General features: G+C 52.6%; 2 protein-coding genes across 3 annotated transcripts in view; one reads left to right on the top strand and one right to left on the bottom strand.

The window, feature by feature from the left end:
• The window catches only part of MORN3 (MORN repeat containing 3), a gene marked incomplete at its 5' end in the record, with an annotated part of 10,248 nt that extends 4,899 nt beyond the window's left edge, over nt 1-5,349 (top strand). Inside the window, 4 exons of the mRNA XM_080821133.1 lie at nt 278-435; nt 1,913-2,072; nt 4,854-5,038; nt 5,272-5,349. Of these exons, the coding sequence (XP_080677259.1) occupies nt 278-435; nt 1,913-2,072; nt 4,854-5,038; nt 5,272-5,343 (575 nt within the window). The 3' untranslated portion in view covers nt 5,344-5,349. The remainder of the gene's footprint in view (nt 1-277; nt 436-1,912; nt 2,073-4,853; nt 5,039-5,271) is intronic.
• LOC308353965 (calcium release-activated calcium channel protein 1) lies at nt 3,907-23,301 on the bottom strand. Of its 2 annotated transcripts, XM_080821132.1 has the most exons (3): nt 22,742-23,240; nt 10,511-11,115; nt 3,907-6,021 (listed from the first exon to the last, which is right to left on the bottom strand). In XM_080821132.1, exons 1-3 carry the CDS (start codon nt 23,039-23,041, stop codon nt 5,874-5,876), a joined length of 1,053 nt encoding a protein of 350 aa, XP_080677258.1. In that variant the 5' UTR covers nt 23,042-23,240; the 3' UTR covers nt 3,907-5,873. The 2 variants fall into 2 exon arrangements, with proteins under 2 accessions (XP_080677258.1, XP_080677257.1); XM_080821131.1 differs by lacking the exon at nt 3,907-6,021 and having other exon boundaries at nt 9,891-11,115; nt 22,742-23,301.

Below are 23,301 nucleotides of genomic sequence, written 5' to 3'. Positions count from 1 at the left end.
ATTATTAAGAGAAGAAGGAGGGGCAGATTTCTACTTGGGGGTTGCTGTACCAATCCGGCTTCAGGGCAAACAGCTGGAGAACTGTTATTTGTAGAAATGGAACTTTCTTGGAGTTTTCACTGGCGCTGGGGGTCTAGAGACAAGGCAGACCCTGACTCAGCCCTTGAGAAAGTCATCAAGTCTTCTAGGGGCCCCTGAGGCCAAGGCAGACCCAGCACCTGCCCCTCCAGCCCCATGGCTGCATATCTACAGTGTCGGCTCATCTGTGTGTCATCAGGAAAAGGAACACAGATCTGGAAGAAGAAAGGAGCCATCTATGAGGGAGACTGGAAGTTTGGGAAGCGAGATGGCTATGGCACCCTCAGCTTTCCTGACCAAGAGATGGGAAAGGCCAGGAAAGTATACTCTGGCTGGTGGAAAGATGATAAAAAATCGGTGAGTGGTTCCTGTCCTGCCCTGGGATGTGGGCCGGGCTGAAAGCAGGCTGTGTGTGTGTGTGTGTGTGTGTGTGTGTGTGTGTGTGTGTGTGTCTAGGGGGAACAGTCAGAGAGTCCTGGGAGAAAAGGGAGGAGGGTGGAGGGAAGGAGGACAAGAGTACTGTGTGCGTGGGAGAAGGAGGGGGTGGGAAATCATCCAGGCTTCTCAGAACAAAACCCAGGAAACAGGAAGCAAGAGGAGAGGGCCCCGGGAGGAGCCCATGAACCCCCTTAGCACAAGAAACCAGCCAGGCTGTGTGGGGGCCAAGTCTCCTCCCCCGTCTGCCGCACTCATTTCCTGGCTTTCTTTTCCCTGGGCATCCCTTTCTGAGAATCCCCCTTCTGTTGGACCAGCACAAGACGGGGTAGGAAAAGTGGGAGCAAGAAAGCAGAGGCCACACCCTTGGCCACAGGACAAGAGAGGAAGGTCCTGGAGGTAGAAGCCAGCCAGAGGCACGTCCTCAACTGAGAAATGCCTGAACCCTCCCTGTATCCCACAACCCACTCACAAAGTCATGGTCATCATCATTCTTATTTTACTGATAAGGAAACAAGCCCCAAGAAGTGAAGTGCCCTGCTTGAGGTCACATACTGCTGGCAAATGGTGATTGGATTTTGTGATCTCTGAGCTCAAACTGTTTACTGGCCAGTGGGGAAAGAGAGCCCAAAATAAACAATTCACATACAATTTGGTGTTAGGATAGAGGTTTTCCCAGGGAACCCACATGAATTGAGAATTCAGGGCAGGCTTCCTACAGGAGGTAATAGCAAAAGGTGCAAAGAGTTAACCAGGGAGGACAAAAAGGAAAAGGGGAAGTAGAAAAGTAGTCAGAAGTAGCAAAGAATATGTCAAACACCAAGGGGTGTGTGCCCACAGGGGTGGGGGTGAGGAGAGGGGTAGATGGGGGCCTTGAAGGTTTTGTGGGGAATCAGGATTTTGAGGGGTAGACTTGGGCTGCTTAACCCAACTTCCTTAAGGTGTGATCTGCGGGGAGTCTATGGTTCTCCGTGGTTGGGCACTGAGTGCGATGTTCATTTTTCTGGGGAGAAAGTCCATAACTTTGATCTGATTCTCAGAGGCATCTGCGACTTTTAACAGGGTCGAATCAGAGATGAGGAGAAGGGGCAAACGTGATCAGATGAGCGATGTAAAGATCCTTCTAGCTGCTTCACTGAAGATGCGTGCGGAGGGGAGAATGGGAGAGTGGAAGGGGGGGATCAGTGAGGAGGGGAGGAAACGAAGGTGGTAGCAGAGGGGTGGAGGGGAACGGAGAGCCTGAGGAGCTTTTTCAATGCCCGACCATCAGTTTGGGATGTAGGGCTGAGGGAGGAAGCAGGGAAGCATTCCAGGTGTGTGACTTGGGTGCCCGGGAAGGTAGGGGTGGCTTTCCTAGTGGTGGGGGGCGCCGTGAACAGGGACACCTTCGTGCTTTCAGGGCTATGGGATTCAGTTTTTCGGACCCAAGGATTATTACGAGGGTGAGTGGTGTGGCAACCAGCGCAGCGGATGGGGCCGCATGTACTACAGCAACGGCGACATCTACGAGGGCCGGTGGTTGAACGACAAGCCGCATGGGGAGGGCATGTTGCGTCAGAGTAAGTGCCCCGCCCCACCCCAGCCAGCCCCGCCCCACCCCAGCCAGCCCCGCCCCAATGGCCTCCTGGCCACGCCCCAGGGGCGGCCCCGGCTTGGTCACGCTCCCTCTAGGCCACGCCCCGACCACGCCCAGCCCCTCTCCAGCTCAGCTCCCGGTTAGGTGAATGACAGGACCAGATCCCTGCCCTCAGGGACTTTCTATTCTAAAGGGGAGCCTAACAAGACACGTCAACAGTTAAGACATTTCCTTACGGTCAGTAATTCTAGCCTACACTTACACAGCACTGAGCTCATTTAATCCTCACTACAGTTCCGTAAGATGGTACTATGACCACCTCCCCTTTACAAATGAACTGAGCCACAGAGAGGTTAAGTCACTCGCTCAAGATTAACACAGCCTGTTCGTTGTGAGGTCAAAAGTGCTAAGCAATATCCTTTTAAAGAAGGGAAAAATAAATAAATAAATAAAATAGGAAGGTGTGTTGGAGAATGACAAAGGAGTTGGGGACAGGGGCTTATCTAGACAGACTTAGGGTCAGAGAATGTCTCTGACCAGGTGATATTTGGACATAAGACCTGAAGGAAGAGAAGGAGCCTGATAAGCACTGAGCTAGGGAAAAATATTCCTAGAGAGAGCAAAGAGTCATGAGTAAACTGCCTAAGCGTCAGGACTTAACCCATTCTCTACGTAGCAACCAGCATGAACTTTGGCAGATTGGACCGTGTTGCTAACCTGCTTTCAACTTTTTCATAGCTCCCTCTTACCCTCCGAGTTCAGAGTGTGGTCTGCAGGGTCTGCAGTCCTGTAGTTGTGCCTCCTGCCCCACATCCCCTGGGAATCCCTCAGTTTCAGCCTTGCTCATTTTCGTTCAGTTCCTCCCATGCTTTTTGCCTCAGGGCCCTTGCACTGCTGCGATGGAAAGAAGATCCTCCATATCTTTGCACTGTCTCCTCCTCAGAGAGGCCTCTTCCATTCATACCACTAGTGCACATTCTCTTCCTTATCCTCAGCACCTGCTTCCTTTCCTTTTTAGCACTAGGTGTATAATCTTGGGCAAGTTTTCTCCTCTACATGCCTCCGTTACCTCACCTGTAAAATGGGAATAATAGTACCTAAAAAGCGGTACTACTGTGAACAGGGTCTGGCACGTAATAGGCTATCTATAAAGCTAGTGTCATTGTCTCTCCAGACTGTGACATGGACTGCGCATCTATTTTGCTCCCCATTGTTTCCCCAGTACCTGGTACATAGTAGGTGCCCTTGATGGGAACACAAAACTGAGCTCAGTCTCCCGAAAACTGAAGACTCCAATTTCCAATGAGATTTGGCCAAACTGAGGCATTAGATCAGCCGAGGAGGGCTTACGCCAGCCACTTCTGTCATTCTCAACCCCCCATGCACCCAGCTCTGCGTCTGCTTTTAGTGAGCATCTAGTAGTAACAGCCCACACTTAGTGAGCGTCTGCTGCGGCCACATGTAGTGTAAGGGTTCTTAGTGCATCATTTCTAGTGGCCTGGACTCTGGAGCCAGTCTGCCTGGGTTCAGGTTCAAATCCTAGATCAAGCTCTTACTAGCTACGTGATCTTGAGGCAATGTGTTCAAACTTAAACTCTCTGTGCTTTGGTTTTCTCATCCGTAAATGAAGGATAAAAATACAACTTAACTAAGGTTGAGAAGGTTAAATGAGGTTTGTAAAGTGCTGAGCACGGTGCCAGACACATAATGATAAGTGCTCAGCAATATTACTAGCTCATACTTGCATGTAGCAGTTGTCAGCAGACTACGATCGTTGGACCAAATCCAAACCCAGCTCAACACATGTTTTTGTAAGTAAAGTTTTATTGGCACACCAGACTTGCTCATTCATTTACACATCGTCCACGGCAATGGCGGAGCTGTGACAGAGACCCTGTGCCCCACAAAGCCGAAAATCCCGGCTGACCCTTTACAGAAAAAAGTTTGCTGACCTCTCGTCCAGAGTGTATCCAGTAATCTAAGTCCTTTCCGTGAACCCAGTATTTAATCTCCACAACAATTCTATGAGGTAGGTGCCTCTGTTATCCCCATTTTACAAATGAGGAAGTGAGACAAAATGGTTGTGACTTGCCCGAGATCCCATGGCTGTCAGGGTCTGAGCTGAGAAGCGCTGGCTTTATTAGTATTCCTTTTATGCCAACACCACCACCAGCCGAGCGGGAGCGTGAATTCATGATTAAGAGCATGGGCTCCTGGGATGAACAGACCTTGGCTTCAAATCTTGTCTCTGCCGCGTCCTAGCTCTGTGACCTTGAGCAAGTCAGTCAGACTCCCTGAGCTTTTCAAGCTCCATCTGTAGAAAATGGAGTCGGTTATCCTTCATAGAACTGTTTTTGGGAGGAGTGAGTGAGGTCAGAAACATAGCAAAGAACCAGGCACAGAGTGAATGCTGGAAAAACATTGTCTTTTCATACTATTAGCTATGACTTTTTTTACAAATAGGAAAGGATGCTGTTCATCCAAGTTCAGGTAAGTCGTGGAGGCCAGACACGTGGACCAGGTCTGATTCCGGAAGTCACTGACACCCCCACCCCACCCTCCACCCCACCCTGAGGACTCTGATGTTTATAGGTCAGTTGGCCCAGACCGCAGGCAGCCCGGCCCGGGGCACTCTAGTCAGCTGGGTTTCCTTCTGGCTTCCCCGTGGGCACAGGGTCCGACCTGGATGAGCGGAGGGGCCGGCCCGGTAGTCTGCTCTGGTCAGGTGTGCCCAGCACCCACACGACCCTGTCCTTCCCCCCAGAGAACGGGAACCGCTACGAGGGTTACTGGGAGAGAGGCATGAAGAATGGGCCGGGCCGTTTCTTCCACCTGGACCATGGTCAGCTGTTTGAAGGCTTCTGGGTGGACGACGTGGCCAAGTGTGGCACCATGATTGACTTTGGACGTGATGAGGCACCTGAGCCCACCCAGTTCCCCATTCCTAAGGTGGGCACACCCAGAGACAGAAAACGGTGCCCCCGCAGCCACATCCAGCCTGGCCAGGCCTAGCCCAGCCCAGCCAGGGAACAGACAAGGTTTTGTTCTCAGTCGGGGCATCCCCATGGAGACTGGCAACAGCCCACAAGGCAGACAGCACCTCCAAAGTAGGCAGCGCCCCAAAGGCTGGCAGCCTGCGCCTCCCATGCTCCCCAATCCAACCCCTTACTGTTTCCCTCCAGATCAAAATTCTGGACCCTGATGGCGTGCTGGAGGAAGCCATGGCCACGTTCAGGAAGACAGAGAAAGACTGATGCCAGGTGAGGGGTGGGGCAGCTCCCCAGTCTCCGATGTGGTTGGGGCAGCTCCTGGGGTCTCCTTTGGCCAAGGAACTCAGGGGCAGGAGCAGAGGGTGGGTTTCCTGCCTCCTGCAATCCAGCCGGTTCATGTTGGTTCCTTCCCTTCAAAACTCATTTCCTTGAAGACCAGTTCACTCCTGAATGCCCTTGAGTACGGTGGTTTGGCCCAGGCCTGCACCTGACATCTGTCCCAGCCCCTCGGGGTGTGGGTGTCAGTGCAGTCTGAGGACACGGCGTTGGTACAGCATCTTGGAGTCGCCAGCTCCCACCAGCCCCTTGCCCCCGCAGAGAGCACACCAGAGCTTCTGGAGAAATTCAAGTCCGTCACCCAACTGCTCAAACCGGTGCAGCTTCTGCAGGAGGAGCGAGTGGTGACTCGGGGCACACCCTTGGCACCCTCAGAGGGCACCTCACTCCTCCCAGCACCGGGTAACCCTCTCCCCAGCCGGCTTTCGGAGCCCTCTTGTTACAGCCTTCATTCTCGGTCACCATTCCTGAGAGCAGGAGCATAAAGGAGAACCTGGTGGCATAAGCCCAGGGCTTGTGCTGTGTGATTGGGACGGAGGGGGTGCAGCTCTGGGAGGGGCTTCAGGTGAAGAGGGAAGACTTCCCCGAGGGATGCATAGATTTCCCCTGGGGGAGAAAGAGGAGGAGAAGAGCCTCTGGTCACAGTGGCCACTGAGATTTGCGGTTGAGAGCCGACCTGGCTTCTCAGCCTAACACAGGAGTGCTCAACCTCGGGATCCCGTGGGAGCTTTACAAGCTGCAGACACCCAGGTCCCACGCCCAGACTCTTGTCTGTCTGGGATAAGGCCTGAGCCTTCAGAAATTTCCCCAGACGAAGCTAATTTTGCAACTGCGTCTAGAACCCCTGATTTACTTTGTGACCCTAAGCAAGTGACCTTAGTTGCCCCATCTGTAAAATGGCACTTAGGAGATCTCACAGGGGTGTTTTTGAGGATTTGGTAACAGATCTAATAACAACAAATAACATGTATTGAGGTTAATTGTGAAGCAGAGATCTGGAAGAGCTTTGCATAATTCCAGACAACATTCTTCAAGATAAAAGAGACTCTTACATAATGGGTAGGAATATGAGCTCGGCAGTCGGGCTGCCTGGGTGTGAATCCCAGCAGTGATTAGGAGCTGTGTGTTCTCGGATAGGGCACCCAACCTCTGTTCTCTAGGTTTCCTCCCCTCAAATACGGGGCAATCACGGTCCTTGCCACCCAGGTTACTGTCGTTAACATGAACATGAAATAAGACGTGTTCCTAATGCAAAAGTGATTCTGTCTCCCCTGCCTCCCTGGGGACATTTGGCGACGTCTGGAGACATTTCTGGTTGTCACAACTGGCAGGGGAAAATTTCACTGGCAGCTAGTGGGTAGCAGTTAAGGATCCTGCAAAGCACACTCTAATGGAAACACTCGTCTACTGCATTTTTCAGCCCAATGACCGAAGTGTAACCCTGTAATTCCAAGATGTTCACTAAGGCTTCGGCACGTGCCTGGCACACAGTAAAGGCTCCATAAACCCCGACACTATTTCCTGTCTGCCTCCGAAATCATAAGCGGGGTGGCCTGACCCCAAGGTATGGCTCTGTCTAGACCTCTCACGTCAAGAAGCGGAGCCTGGCCCACTGGGGACACAGACCATTCACTCGGTGCCAGGCCCTGTGCTCAGAGTTTCTCCTGCCACCCGCACCCCAGCATGACCCCGCAGCTTCTGAAGCTGTCCTACTATTATCACCCTTTTAGAGGGGGAGGCAGGTTCTGGGAGGCTCCCGAGTCACAGAGCGAGAAAAGTAACTGTGCTTAAACGTAAATCTACCAGCTCTTAACGAACAGAACAGAGGGTAGGGAAGGATACCTTTTTTCTTTCTCCCCCCCGAAAAAGTAGGGTGTTTCTTGTTTATGAAATCTCTCTAGATGGGGACACAATACACGGGCAACAACGATGCCACGGGAGAGAACCGGGAACCGGGGAACAGGGGAGGGCAGGCGACTTTCTCACTGTTGTATTTGGAACCTGTGAATGTATCTGTGCCTGAAATACAAAGAAAACTGAAATTAAAGAGAGAGTGTCCTTGAACTACCATGCTTCCCTGAGCTGCCTAGGTTTGAGTACCCGGGGTGTTAAAAACAGATTCTAGGGGCGCCTGAGTGGCTCAGTGGGTTAAGCCTCTGCCTTCGGCTCAGGTCATGATCTCAGGGTCCTGGGATGGAGCCCCACATCGGGCTCTCTGCACAGCAGGGAGCCTGCTTCCCCCCTCTCTGTGCCTGTCTCTCTACCTACTTGTGATCTCTGTCAAATAAGTAAATAAAATCTTTAAAAAATTTTTTCTTTAAAATACACATTCTAGAGGCGTTTGGATGGCTCAGTCGGTTAAACGTCCAACTCCCGATTTTGGCTCAGGTCATACTCAAGGTCATGAGATTGAGCTTATCATAGGGCTCCGAGTTGGATGTGGAGCCTGCTTAAGATTCTCTCTCCCTCTGCCCCTCCCCCACCCCAAATACAGATTCTAGATCTACCCAGACTAACTTTCCATGGGAAAGGCTTGGAGATCTTCATTTCATAAGCCAATCTGGTGACTCTTGACTTTAGACAAGTTTAGGAAGGAACACCTGGCTAGAGTCACAGGCTGGATATTACCGCAGCCAGCTCCCAGGTCTCTGCAGAAGCAGGGAGGGGGAGAGGAGGGGAACGCATGGAAGATGGTGAGGTCATCTCTGGGGAGCACTGGAGAGTTTCACACAGGGGCCCCTGCTCCCTACTACTCAGCCCCAGTTAGGGGGCCATCCAGGCCACTTAGGAGGTGGGTCCTGGCACGTGTGATGCAGGATAGAGGCAAGAAGCTACAACAGGAGAAAAAGATCCTCTGTCCCACTCAGTGCATGAAGCTGCTATTAGCATGTCCAAGTTTGCACAGGATAAGAACTTAAGGCCACACTTTCCCCCAAACCAACCTTCACTTCAGTCAGAGGACTTTGTTTTTATAAAACCACAATCTGTATTGAGTTTCTGGGCCCATGGGGGAGGCCAGGCAAGTAACATAAACAAAGCTGGCCTGGTGTGAGACAAGAGGGAGTGGTAGGGACTATGGCAAACACATCTCCTGGGGAAGAGGGTGGCTACAACTCCACTCCTTCTCGCTGTTGCTCTTTGAGAAGGTGGGACCAGTGCTGCTGCTGCTGGACCTTCCAATTTCTTAACCGAAGACAGAATCCGCATGTAAGATTTTTGTGAGAGCCTGGGCTCTGAGCCAGACTTTCCAGGTTCAAATTCTGGCCAATTACTTAACCTCTCTGGGCATCAATTTTTGCCATCTGCAAAATAGATATAAATCTTCCTGCCAAGCAAGACACACACCCTGATTGTAATTGCAGGAAAGTATCGGGGAAACCAGACTGAGGTAGCATTCTACAAAACCACAGGCCTGGACTCCAAAAATGTTGATGTTCAAAAGGACGGGGAAAGGCTGCTCCAAATTTAAAGCAACTAAAGAGATGTGACAAGTGAATGCAACACACGAGCCCGATGGGAAACATCATGGCTAGAAAGGACATGATCAGGACAAGTGGAAAATATTCAGGAGTACTGCGTCAATGTCAAATTTCCTGAATCCGATCAGCGAATTGAGGTTAGGGAGAAGAACGTCCTCGGTTTGAGGAGGAAGCATTTAGGCATGAAGGACGCTTTCTGCAGCTAAAGCACGTGGGCTCAGGAGAGACAGACATCTCGTCTTCCTCATTCACAGCTTCAGTATTTGTGATTCTCCTACTTGCTGAGGTCAAACAGGCACCACTCAGCTTTCTTGTCTCAGCCTTCCCAAACAGGTGTCCTTTCACCGTCTATTTAGGGCCACGTTTTTCACATCTGGTGCTTTTTGTTGGTGATTTTGCTGCTTTTTAAAATATTTTTTATTTTTATTTTAAGGAGGCTCCATGCCCAACACGGGACTTGAACTACATGGCTCTGAGATCAAGACTCGCACAGTCCACCAACTGAGCCAGCCAGGCACCCCGGTGATTTTGCTATTTAAAAAGAAGGCAGTGGGGCACCTGGCTGGCTCATTCGGTGGAGCGTGCAACTCTGGGTCTCGGGGTTCTGAGTTCAAGCCCCACGTTGGGTTCAGAGATTACTTAAAAAAAAAAATCTTTTTGGAAAAGCTTCCTTTAGGTACAAGTTCCTGTGCTGTTAGCCATGAGTGAGTAAGGTGTCTTTAAACAGAAATGCACATAGGGGTGCCTGGCTGGCTCAGGCAGTCAAGCATGCAACTCTCAGTCTCAGGGTTGAGAGTCTGAGCCCCACGCTGTGTGCAGAGATTACTCAAAAACTGAAACAAAACAAAAACAGAAACACATAAAACAAGGTTACCTACTGCACGCCTGGCGGAATACAAGACAAAGGCTCGTAGGAACCTAACCCCACAGGAGCAATGGTTCGACACCAGCTAATTCCTAGAACACAACTGCTGTAGATGACAAGAATTGACGATCTTGGCATTTCAGTTACTATTCATGCAACTTTTTCAGAGGTCTGAAAATTTTCAAAAATCAAACGTTAAAAAGTTTTTTTTTTTTGCATAGAGGCTCCCCTGTTTGGAGCACCAGGAGAAGTACCAGCAGGCAGTCCAGACCCAACAAATACACACACAAGAGGTGTCCCTTATGAATATATTTCTGTGCGTGCACACACATGCACGCGCATGCACACGTGCGCACACACACACACACACACACACACGACACTGAACGGGCAGGGGGTGGTCAAGACAGTAAAGACAAGAAGCATCAAGTGGCACGGACGCATGGGAGGGGGAGGGACAAAGGGAGCGTCTGTCCCCACTCTGGCTCCCACTGGCGGCCTCCTACCAGGAGGTGAGCCAGAAGCTGGAAGAACAGGAAAGTTTCAAAGTGCAGTCGTTTCTCTTAAAAAAAAAAAAAAAAAAAAACCTCTTCCCTCCACTCTCTGCCCCTTCCCTCCACTCTCTGCCCCTGGACAAAAGCCCAATCCCCAGAGCTGGCTGGCTGGCTGTCCTCGAGCCTGGGGCAGGACGAGGTCATGGGGAGCGGCATCAGGCCAGAGATCTGCAGAGCCCGGGCCCACAAGGGCTTACGCGTAGTGACCAGCGGGCGTCAGGGGGTGATCCCCTCTGTGGTCCAGCTGGTCCTGCAGGCGGGCGAACTCGGCCAGCTCGTTGAGCTCCTGGAACTGCCGGTCCGTCTTATGGCTGACCAGTGAGCGGTAGAAGTGGACGGCAAAGACGATAAAGACCAGGCCGAAGGGGACCATGATGGTGGTGGAGGCGATGGCAGCGGCCTGGCCCGGGGTGATGCCGCCCGTGCTGCTGTTGACGCTGGCCACCACGCCGCCAGCTGTGGGCTTGCTGGTGGGCCGGGGCTGCCCCGGCTGCTTCTTGAGGGGCAAGAACTTGACCCAGCAGAGCAGCACGACCTCGGCCAGGAAGAGAAGCGTGCCGATGACGGTGGAGAAGGCCCAGGCCAGCTCGATGTGGCGGTGCATGCGCTCATGGGGTGACTCCTTGACCGAGTTGAGGTTGTGCACGTTGCTCACCGCCTCGATGTTGGGCAGGATGCAGGTGCTGATCATGAGCGCGAACAGGTGCACGGCCACCAGCACCGTGGTGCAGGCACTGAAGGCAATGAGCAGCCCCGGCGGGTAGTCGTGGTCGGCGTCCAGCTGTACCTCCACCATCGCCACCTGGGGGGTAGGGGAGAGGCGGGCTGAGTGCCGGGACCCTCACGGCCCCCCTCCCATCAGGCTCTTGGACCCTGGGCAAAGTACCTCGCCTCTCGGGGTCTCAGTTTCCTTCTCTGTATAGTGGGGATAATAGGACCCACTCACTCAGGGCTGAGAGTCCTAGGGAAGACAGCAGGTCTGGAGCCCAGGCTGCCGGATCTGAATCCTTGCTAGCCACATGTCCTTGGGAAAGTCACAGAGCCTCTGCTAAGTTCCAACGTCTTTATTTGTAAAACCGAGATATCCCATCCTAGTTCACAGGATTATTTCCACGACTAAGTGAGAGTCCCCGGTACATGGCAAACATCTCCCCCACGGTCACCGAGGCTCCTAACACCCAGCTAGGTATTCAAACCCAACCACCACTAACAGTTAAGACGGTAAGTTTGATGGATATTTTACTCAGATACAGTTTAATTAAAAAAAAAAAGAAGAAGAAAAAAGAAAAGAAAAGAAACAAAGAAAGAAAGAGCGAGCAGCAGCAGCAACCACTAACCACCGTCTCTGCTGGCCCCACGTCCGTTCCCTAGCACAGGCTTCTCCTTCATGCCCTGCTCCAGGGACAAGGAGAGGGGTGGGGTAGAGAGAGGAGGCCCTCCCAGGTCAGGCCAGGCCCCTTCTGAGAACACAGTGCACCAACCAACAAGGAACGCAGAAGCTTCCTAGAAGACACAGAGCCCAGTGCTGCTGCAGTGTGGCTGGCAAGCCCTGGGGCCATCTCCTCCCCTAGCCCCCCTAGCCCCCGCTCTGGGCCCCGGGCCCGACAGCTGACGCACTAGCTGCTTCCCGGTTCCTGGAGACGTGCGGACCCGGGGTCATCAGGGACATGTTCTGGGCCTGCCACCTGCTGCTTCTCACCTGGGCCTTGCAAATCACCCCCATGTGATGGAGGCAGCTCATCAGATCTGGGCCGGGAAGAGCGGGCAGTGGGCACAATGCCAGGGTCTGCCTGCCCAGGCTGGAGGGACTGGGGCAGCAAGTGCCAATGACAATACCGTCAAGCATGCTGACCCTTCTTCATACAGCGTTTGCTATGTATGCAGCAGGATGAGTGGGGGAGGACCAATGCTGAGATGTATCCCCTAGCCCCGTACCAGCTACCCTAACCCCTCCTTACTCCTGGGAGGGGGTGGGCTCTTTCTTACCCCACTAGCTCTCCTTCTCCCTGAATGCCTGGCCCTGTTTGCTTTCACTTCTTATACCTTTCTGTACCCATCCTTTGGCCTGGAAAGACCGTGTGGGCCAGTGGTTGGGAGCATGGGCTCTAGAGCCATGCCGCCTGGCTTTGAACTTCGACCCCTCTGCCCTTTCTTGGGCTATAAGGCTCCACGGCAAGCTGCTTCAACTTTCTGGGCCTTGGTTTCCTTATCTGTAAAATGGGAATAACAGCACACGATCAGGGGATTGTTGTGAGGCCTAAGTTGGGTGTAAGATACTTAGGCCCATGGAAAATACTTTGAGCCTGGCCCAGAGTAAACACTCAATGAAAGTGAGCTTTATTATTATTTTTCGGCTTAGAAACCTCATCTCCAAACCCACTACCTCTACATGGAATCCTCTGGGGTTTCCACCCTCCTGGTGGAAGGGCTACACTTGGGATGACACAACAGCAAGGCCAAAGTGGGGAGCCTGAGTCCTGGCTCCAGAACCACTCCTGCTTCCTTGTTTGACCCTGGTTTGACCCTGGTCGAAACCCTCCCCTCTTGTCCGTAAGAGGAGGGACGTGGCGAGATGCAGGTCACAAGCTCGAGCTGACATGCGCGGTCTGACCCCTTTGAGAATCTGGTGAAAATCATGGATACACCCTCCTTAGAACGTTCAGGTGCATATATATACTCACAGGACTTTTCAGACAATTTCCATGAGATTCACAGACTTTTTGCCCTACGCTTGTTGCTACGGATGACCATACGACCAGTTCAGCCCAGGAGTTCACAAACAATTCCTACAAACCTGGGGCAGTGCCATCAGGACATCAACTGTTTTTTAAGATCACTGGTGGCCTAATGCCAATCCTGAGAATTCTTAGACCCCACGTGTGAGGGCAGGCCACCAGGGCACAAGGAGTTAAGGGACACATCCCGAGGCCCCCTGGTCTCTGTCACCAGGCCTGCTGCCCACGCTGGAAAAGGGGGGCACCCTCTAGCAACGCATGCCTCCTGCCACCACCTCCCCACCCCCAGCACTTCCTCTTCCTGTTTTGGCCTGCTGCCCCGGAACCTGAAACCAGAGAAGGGACAAGCAGGAGAGCCCGATGCTTGGCTGCCCCATGTCCGCTGGCTAAATTTATTCACTTTCTGGAAATGTCCGGATGCATTAGGTCTGTCAGGCCCTGACCAGAGCACTGGGGGGGACACACACAGGTGACTAGTTTGTTCCCTTACAGAACAGATGGTGTCTCCTCCTCTACGTAGCCATGAAGAATGAATGGGTTCCTTCACTTACAAAGCTCATGGGTGACCCTGGACAGTTGTTTCAACCTCTCTGTGCTACATCTATAAAACAGGGGCCCATTTATGGTTGTTATAAGCATTCAACAGGCTGAAGAATATAAAACCCTTAGAACAGGACCTGGTGTATCGTAAGCTTAATAAAGTCTCCATGATTATTATTCTCTTTTTTTTTTAAAGATTTTATTTATTTATTTGACAGAGACAGAGATCACAAGTAGGCAGAGAGGCAGGCAGAGAGAGAGAGGAGGAAGCAGGCTCCCCGCTGAGCAGAGAGCCCAATGTGGGGCTTGATCCCAGGACCCTGAGATCATGACCTGAGCCGAAGGCAGAGGCTTTAACCCACTGAGCTACCCAGGTGCCCCACATCATTATTATTCTTTTACAAATGAGGAAACATTCCCAGAGAGGTGAGGTCAGCTGTCCCAGAGGTTGTGACTACTACCGAGCGGGAGCTCTGAACTCAAGTAGGAATGCTCTTCCCATAAGGATGCTGCAACCGATCGAACGTTTATGTTCCCCCTAAAGTCACACCTTAAAATCCTAACCTTGACTTGATGGCACTAGGATGTGGGGCTTCTGGGAGGTGATGAGGACATGGGGTGGAGCCCTCTGAGCAGGATCAGTGCCCTTTAAAAAAAAAAAAAGAGAGAGAGAGAGAGAGAGCCTGGAGAGCCCCCTGCCCCTCCTGGGACGGGAGGGGCACCGTGAGTAGACAGCAGCCGAATCAGGCAGCCAGTCCCTCAACAGATTCTGAATCTGCCACCACCTTGATCTTGGACTTGCAGCCTCCAGAAGTGGGAGGAAATAAATGTCTTGTTCAGAAGCCACCCAGTCTGCCCAGACGGACGTAGTCGCCGAGGAGACTGATAGATGAGGTCTTGACGTGTAAACATTTAACACGGGGCCAGACCACCGGAGGTACTCAATAAATTTTAGTTGAAAAGAAAAGCAGGAGGCTTGAAGCAGAAGAGGAATAGCCCAGGGGTGTCTGGCTGGCTCAGCTGGTAGAAAATACAGCTCCCGACCTCAGGGTCCTGAGTTCAAGGTCCATTCTGGATGCAGAAATTGCTTAAATAAATGAAATTTTAAAAAAGAAAAAAGAAGGGGCCCCTGGGTGGCTCAGTGGGTTAAAGCGTCTGCCTTCGGCTCAGGTCATGATCCCAGGGTCCTGGGATCGAGTCCCGCATCGGGCTCCCTGTTCAGTGGGAGGCCTGCTTCTCCCTCTTCCGCTCCCCCTACTTGTGTTCCCTCTTGCTGTCTCTCTCTCTCTCTCTCTGTCAAATAAATAAAATCTGTTTAAAAAAAAAAAAAAGCAGAGAAAAAAGAATAACCCCTGGACACCATCAGCTGTCAGCTCAGGCTGGAGAGAACGGACACCATGGGCCAAGGTTCTGGCCTCCAGGATGGGTGAGAAGGTCAGATCCCCACTCTGGGCCGAGTCTGCCCCAGCTCCAAACTGGGGCATAGGGAAAGAGTGTGCCCCAAACCACACTGGGCCAGATGGCTACCTTGGCGGGACAGAGACCATCCTTTCCATACCATTTGTCAAACTCACAGGATCCAGGACGAGAAATCACAGCTACTGGGACATACCTGGCCTGGGAGACCCCAGAACCTGCCAGCCCTCCCTGATCTTGATCTGGGGAAAGGCTAGACACAGCAAAGCCTGAAATGCTGGGCACTCCAAGGAAGAGGAAAGGCCTTGATGCCAAGCTCGGGAGGAAACCCCATCACCCTTATCAGCCCCGGCAATTTCTGGGACCATACAGGTTGGCTGTGTGTACTGTTCCCGGGGTTGCAGAAAGATATAATGTGGAGAAGGAACAGATGGCATGCATCTCGGATCCTGATAAAAACCATTCACAGCAATACAAGCCACTGTTTTTTCCAGAATGCTTCTCTCTTGGGAAATCCCCACACATACAGAGAGAAGAAAGTCAAGGGGGCCTGTGGAATCCGGCAGGTGACTCCCAGGGCCCCAGCTGAGTCCCAGAGAGATCCGATCAGATCAGATTGCAAACAGCTTCGCAAGGTAAATATAGCCAGAGTGCCGGTCGGTCAACCCAAAATAAACAGCTCCCAGGCAGCCAAGGGCCTGCTTGAACCTCGCCACACGGGGCCTAAAGGGATAGGAAGGACGAGAGACTGCAGGCCCCACCGCACACTGGTCCCTGGACCCCGCACAGGGACCACTGGGATGCCCATTTTTAAGCATGAGCCAAGAGGAGGACCATGTGATTCTGCAACGGGTGGGGCCTGGCTGGCCTTGCCAAGCATTTGCCTGCTACGCCCGAATGCCAACCACCTCGCCTCACTCCTGCTGGGCTCCATGGAGACCCCCGCCACCTGGCGCCTGGAAGTCCGGGCCCTTCAGAGGCAGCCCTCCCATGCCTGGCCCGACCCCAGCGTCCACAGTTGGGAGACCCAACTGTCCTTTCCAAGCCTGGGCTTCACTGTTCACTCTTTTAGGAGAGGGGGTGGCAGCAGCCTGGAACACGAGGGCCGCCAAGCAGTCACGCAGGGTCACTGGGAGCTGTCTGAGCCTGCCGGCCCTTCCTCAAGTGCAAACCATCTATTAAGAGATGATCGAGGCCTAGTCTAGTGGTTTACAAACTCTTGTGACCACTATAGTCCAGTACTCCAAATGTTTCTATAAATAGATACACGTTTATAAAAGAAACAAAAGTTTCCCAAACAATACTTCTCCTGAAAGGCGGCTGATAGAGACTATCCTTACAACAAGCAATGCACGCTGCTCTTTTGTTCTGTTCTTTCATTTAAAAAAAAAGGCTCGTGCAAATCACTAAATTTATGTCTTAAGCCAAACAGTTGAACCTGCAGATCCTGGGGAGGACATACAGGCCTAGGCCTTCTGGACTTCTGGACATCTAGCTAATTCCAACTTACCCAGGTTTTACCTTCCAAGTGTCACCCCCACCCCTGCACTCTGGGGCCTCCCAGGTGAGGCCAGGACGCCTCACCCACTGGTGGGAAATGGGTATTGTCACAGGCTCCCCCACTACCACAATCACCAAACCTGTTCTAAAGACGGTATTACATGACCTGTCCCCCACCCACCCACCACTCTTATTTCCCTCTGTTTCCCCGGCATTCAGCATTGGGGCTACCCTCTGTGGCTGTTTTCGAGCTAAAATGACAGAACTGAGGGGCGCCTGGGTGGCCCAGTTAAGCGTCAGCCTTTAGCTCAGGTCATGATCCCGGGGGTCCTGGGATCAAGTCCCAAATCAAGTCCTACATCCGGCTCCTTGCTCGGTGGGAAGCCTGTTTCTCCCTCTGCCCGCTGCTCCCCCTCCTTGTGCTCTCTCCCTCTCTCACAAATAAAGAAATAAAATATTTAGGGTTGCCTCAGTGGCTCAGTGGGTTAAGCCTCTGCCTTTGGCTCAGGTCATGATCTCAGGGTCCTGGGATCGAGCCCCGCATCGGGCTCTCTGCTCAGCAGGGAGCCTGCTTCCTCCTCTCTCTGCCTGCTTGTGATCTCTGTCAAATAAATAACATCTTTAAAAAATAAAATATTTAAAGTAAGTTAACTAATTAAATGGCAGAATGGAGTAGTTTACCATCAAGACTATCTGGCCTGTAAAGCTGAAAGTATTTACTATTTGACCCTTTACAGAAAAAGTTGGCTCATTTTTGGGTTAGACCAAGGCTCAAAAACCCAACAGGGCTGGCTATCAAATCACAGTCCCACAAGATTCTCCTCTGAAGAAAAGAGTCTGTGGTCCTACCAGTCTGCGGCATTCCTTCTAGGGAGTATATTAAAGGCTACTCAAGGGGCGCCTGGCTGGGTCAGTCGGTGGAACGTGTAGGGCTCTTGATCTCAGGGTTGTGGGTTCGAGCCCCAAGTTCGGTGTAGAGATTACTTAAAAAGAAAATTTATGAAAGGCTACCCACAAGTCCCATTAATGAGAAACCTGGTGGCTTTTGCTCACAACCTTCTCGACTTTACTTCTCCAAGGGACCCCACCCCAACTCCAAACACTGATTTCCATCACGCCACCTTGAGAAACTCTAGAGTTCTCCCTTGCCAGCCCTGAACTCAACAACCAGCAGAACTCAACAAGGTTCCCAGCTGAAAATTCCAGAAATTTCATGACAGGCACTTGTGAAGTTTTTTACAAAAGGCTTCTCAGCTAGGCAGGGAGCTCCCCCCGCCTTGGGGCATTCGACAAATTTCCATTTATAAACAGTCTGGAGTGCAAAACCCCACATCTGGAAGGATTCAAAGGCCCAGCTATCAAACAGCTATGGCAGCCAGAGGGTGAGTAAGTAGAAAGGGCTCCAAATCAGCCCCACCAGTCCATGAATTCTACTAGCTGGGTATCTTAACCTCTATGTTTCCATAAAACTTAGGTTCTTTTTTTTTTAAGCTTTTGGGTTCTTTTTGTTTTATATTGTTTTAAAGATCTTGTTTATTTGACAGAGAGAAAGACAGAGAGAGCACAAGCAGGGGGAGGTGCAGAGGGAGAGGGAGAAGCAGACTCTCCAACGAGCAGGGAGCCCTACTTGGGGCTCAATCCCAGGACCCCAGGATCACGACCCGAGCTAAAGACGCTCAAGGGACTGCACCACCCAGGCGCCCCTTAGCTTTTGTTTTTGTTTTTAAAGATTTTATTTATTTATTTGAAAGAGAGAGAGCACAAGCAGGACGAGGGGCAGAGGGAGAGGAAGAAGCAGACTCCCCACTAAGTGCAGAGCATCCCGCCCTCGAGATCATGACCTGAGATGAAGTTAGATGCTTAACCGACTGAGACACCCAGGTGCCCTGAACCTTAGTTCTTCAATCTATAGTACATACCTTTAAGAGCTGATCTGAGGATTAAATAAGAATGAAAGAGAAGGGTCCAGGCTCATGCCTGGAAGTTAGTAAACAGGAACATCATCAAGATTATTCTAGAATTCATCATGTAACTCTTTCCCTCCAAAACCCTGCATGGCTCCCTACTGCCTACCTAAGAGTTCAGGCTTTTCAAGCAGTCAGTCAAGGCCCTCCCTGTAACATCTTCCCTGACTAGATTCAACTTTTTCAGCTACTCCCTACACACTCACAACTCCAAGCTACACCAGACCGCTGCCTTTCCCTGAGACCCTAAATTTCTCATCTTTATAACTATGTTCCCAACCCTTCCTCTGATCAGTGGGCTCTTCCCCATGCCCTAACACTACCACTTCAAGGTTTAGCTGGAATCATATTCTTCTAGATCAGTTAATCCTTTTAGAGCAGTCCCATGAGAACAGGAGTGAGCAGGATTCCTGAAAACCTGGGCCGGGTACACCCTAAGTGTTTTGCAAATACTAACTCAAAGAATCTTCAGAGGTGCCTGGGTGGCTCAGTTGGTTAAGCGTCCGCCTTCAGCTCAGGTCATGATCCCAGGCTCCTGGGATTGAGCCCTACATTGGGCTCCCTGCTCAGTCGGAAGCCCGCTTCTCCCTCTCCTACTCCCCCTGCTTGTGTTTGTGTTCCCTCTCTCGGTGTGTCTCTGTGTCAAATAAATAAATTAAATCTTTCAAAAAAAAAAAAAGAATCTTCACACCAACCCTATGAGGTAGGTACTACTATTGTCCCCATTTTACAGGTAAGGAAGCCCCAAGGCCCAGAGACATCAAATATCTTTGCCGGGATCTCACGGTTATAAGCAACGGAGCCAGAATTTGAATCCAAGTTGTCTGGCTACACAGTCCTCGTTCTTACTTTGCTCGGTCATACTGGACCCTCCCACCTCTGTCCTCCTACCACTCTGGTAAGTTCTCTTCCACAGCGACCGGGGCTACACCAGGGTCACAGGGCTCTGCAGCTTACCAGCCAAGGAACCCTGGGCAAGTCCTTCACCTGAGACAAGCACCTACCCTCACCAGGTGGTGTGAAGATCACAAGAGATGGTACAAGTAAAACGCTTAGCACAATGTCTGGCCTATGGCAAGGGCCCAGTGAACAAAAGCAACGATTACTATTGGTAATCAGCCCCGTGAGCAGTAAGGTCTCCCTCATCTCCACGCCCCCCTGAGCTCCGAACATATCCCAGAGGCTCAGGGCCTTACGGTTTCAGCTCTTCCCTCCAACTGATGTTCACGAAAATTCCAAGCAACTTCTGAACCCAGCTCTGGAACCTGGGAACAAAAGGGTGCTCGCGGGCAGAGAACTTGAGGAAGGAGATAATCCAAAAATAATTGATCCCAGGTCGTGGAAAGCATTTTGTTTACGGCAGCAGGCTGAACTCCCCAATTATCTTCTGCTTAGGCTAACGTTACAGCCTGCCCTCCCCAGCAAACCAAGACTGCCAGTGGGTTCACCACGGTCCTGCAGGACACAGGGTTGGGCCGAGGGGGCCGCCTCTCACAGAGATAAGTGGAGGCACAGATGACCCGAGTCACAGCCCACAAGGGTACCCTCGGCTCAAGAAGCACTTGCAGGAGATCATGTCCTGCACACAGAGCCCCTGGTTTTGGAGTCTGGATGCTGAGCCCAGCAGGGGTCTGTTGCTTCTAGGAATGCCGTCAGGAGTGGGATGCTTGTCTGCAGACTAGAGAGGGTCCAGCAGATCCTCAAAATTCCTCCATATCTTGTGGGCTCGGTTAGGACTCCGGACGAACCTTCAGGCAAGTCCATGGCACGTCTCCCCTTTGTCCACATGAGAAAACGGGCTCCAGAGTATACAGCCGCTTGTCTGAGATCCCACAGCCTATCTCCCCAGCACATCAGGGCAGCCGGCCAGGCCTTTCCGCCCACAAGCAGGGAGTCTCTCAATCCCCTCCAGGCTCTTGGGAGACCCTCCCTCAATCTCACCCGCTGAACAGGGGAGCCTGGCAGCCTTGCCAACTCTCCCACCCTCGGAGATCAGAGGTCACATCAGTGCCTCTCTGGTTTTCCAGGTCTCTAGGAAGGAAGCCCTCTGGGGGCAGGAAGTTGGTTGTGCTGACTCACAGGCCAAGGGAGAATAGTCCAGGAAATTCGCTCACTCTGTTTCCATGGTGCTGGGTCCTGTGGCACCCCCTTCTCTGAGGCTCACTCACAAGGCTGGGTGTCTGTCGTGGGGGCTGGGGCACACGCAGACCTGCCTGCCTCTCGGATCTGTCTGTCCACCCTGACTCCATTTCTCCCAGACTCACAGCAAACAGTTACCCTCTTGTAACTGCATCCCCAGAATGGAGGCCGTGATGGGGTTCAGCCCCTCCCTGCTGGAGGAACTTCGGGGAGTTCATCTGCGGAGCCAGGAAGCCTTCTCCACCCTGACCAGGGAAAATAAAGGTCCCCTAGATACAAATCTGGGTGGGCCAAAGGCCCACCCTATGCCACTGGCTGCCCCTGCCTCCTGACTTCCTGCAGTGTTTTCGGCAGGAGGAAGAGGAATGTCTGATTAGGAGACTGGCCTCCCGAGGACAAAGAGGGCTCCACAGGGCAGGAAAGTGCCACCCATCAGATCCTCACTTCTGGAGTGGGAAGGGGCCTGGGCAGCTATGAATTTATGACCCCAAGAAAAAGGGGAACAGGTGTGCCACCATCTTAAACCCAGAGCACAGCTGTGAAAAGCTAATGGTGTCAGTCCCTTCCCCCAAACTGTAACATTTTATTTTGCTTAACTTTCCTGCTCTCTCATTTCCTAGGAGACCTGGTCTGAACATGTCCATGGCTGGACACTGATCAGAACTCCATACACCACAAAACATCTAAGTGCCCAGGGCAGTTCTGGATGCCAGCAGACTCGGGTTCAAATCCCGCTCTAGCAGACTAGCTATACAGCCGTGGCAAAATGCTGCGGCAAAACCACCTCAACAGGTGGTTGAGGAGTTAGTGTGAAAGTTCAGGGAACCTAAACAACGCCTAGCACAGGGTGAATGACTGGTAAACGGTCAGCTAGTCTTAGAGATCCTTCAGGCAAAGGCAGAGACGGGTCTCCAAGGATTCGGGAGTGACAGAACAGAATTCCATCCTATGACCTAAAGCAAAAACCAGTGTGCCACTCCCTTACACAAACACAGATCCTCTCATCCCCTCTCAAGGACTTCCTCTATTTTAATTCTTAAAGTCAGAGCTACTTCTAAGCAGCAGCCTTCATTTACTGATTCAGAAATCCAGATGCAGAGAGAAATGTGTCTCAAGTCACACAGGCAACAAAGGGTAAGCTCGGCGAGCTCTGCCTCACGCTGCATCCCCTGGCTTTTTCACTGAGGCCCAAGTGAGCTCTGGGCCCACTCAGGGCTTCTGTAGAGTTCAGGCTCCACGGTCGGCCCACTTGTTTGTAGAACACAGGGAGAGTACTAGACACACTCCCAAGAACACACTCCCTCCCTCAAGGCCAAGGGCTGAGCGCACTCACTGGGGAGGCAGGAGGGCTCCCGGCTAGAGACCTTGGGAGAGGAGGGCAGACCTCACTCACACAGGCAGGTGTCACAGAGTGCCTTCAGAGGCTTCTCACTCCAGCCTAGCCTGGCAGGGGAAGAGGAACCTGTGCCTGATCCGCGCCTCCAAATCAACTGAAAGCCCATTCAAGGGGAACATGTCCCACCCTCCTCCCCCGCACCCAGTGACTCAGTGGCAAGTTTCTGGAGAAGAAACTGAGAGCGGAGAGTGGTTTTCAAAACACTAGGCTGAGGCTCTCGGAAAATGCAGTGGGAGAAAGAGTGTCAGGAAATCCCCTCTACTAGGTGATAAAAGGTCTTGGCCAATACCTTTCGGCCTCAAGTGTGGGGTCACAAGAAAGACAGCTCAGGGGTCCGACTCCTCCTCCCCACCTCCTGACACCTGCTCCCGCGGAGATCAGACCCTTTACGTCCTTCCTTTGTCCCTGAACATACGTGGGACTGTCTTCTTACAGATCTACTTCCAAGATCCTGCTGTGTCTCTCCACTTGCTGCATCAAAGTTGCCCATTCAAAGGCACCTGAGTTCCCCAACCCTGGACATTTGTCTGACACCCAATCTCCCTCACCAGATGTCACTCGTCGCCCACCTCTTCTCAGGTCCAGTACCTCTGACCCCCTCCAGCGTCCACTACACCTCTCACCCAGATCTTCCCCGCACCCCCAGCCCGCCCGGCCTGCTCCCCGTGGACCCCGTCGCGGCTGCTGAGGGAGCATCCAGGACAGGAGAGGGAGCAGGGCAGGGAGGCCCGAGCTCACCATGGCGAAGCCGGAGAGCAAAGCAGAGGTCCGGCTGGAGGCTTTGAGCTTGGCGCGACTCAAGTAGAGCTTGCGCCAGGACAGCGCCTGCATCGAGTGCTCGTTGAGGCTCATCACCTCGGAGTAACTCTGACCGATCCAGTCCGGGTAGGTGACGGCGGCTGGCGGTGGCGGCGACCCCGGGGGCTCCCCGTCCCCGCTGCGGCGGCGGCTCCGGCGGCTGCCGCTGGTGGTGCTGCCGCCACTGAGGGGAAGCTCGGGGCTGCTGCTGTTCGGGGGCGGGGCAGGCTCCGGATGCATGGAGCACGGTGCAAAGGCGCGGGCCGGCCCGGGCTCCTGCGAAGGGAGCGGCCCCCACCCTCCGCCGCACCTCCGCCTCCGCCTGAGGCAGCCGCCGCCTGCCCGCTGCGCGGGCCGGGTTTCACCCGGCCGGCCGCCGAGCACGAGAAAGAGGTCGAGGAAGCGGCTGCAACTCCAGCTCGCAGGCCCGCCGCGCCGCTCGCAAAAGCCGGGGGCCGCCCCGACGCGAGCCTGCGCGCTAGCCAGCGTCCAAGATCCCC

The sequence above is a fragment of the Martes martes genome, assembly GCF_963455335.1.
Source record: "Martes martes genome assembly, chromosome: 13".
Lineage (NCBI taxonomy): Eukaryota > Metazoa > Chordata > Mammalia > Carnivora > Mustelidae > Martes > Martes martes.
This window is presented reverse-complemented; position numbering and strand designations above follow the sequence as displayed.

What these genes read in the sequence shown, in the direction of transcription:
- LOC308353965 (XM_080821132.1), bottom strand. Translation starts at nt 23,041, where the DNA reads ATGCATCCGGAGCCTGCCCCGCCCCCGAACAGCAGCAGCCCCGAGCTT. An exon ending in TGCTCTCCGGCTTCGCCATG is followed by an intron (nt 11,116 to 22,741) that starts GTGAGCTCGGGC and finishes CCTACCCCCCAG; the next exon opens with GTGGCGATGGTGGAGGTACA. An exon ending in ACGCCCGCTGGTCACTACGC is followed by an intron (nt 6,022 to 10,510) that starts GTAAGCCCTTGT and finishes TTTCTCCCCCAG; the next exon opens with GGGAAATCTATGCATCCCTC.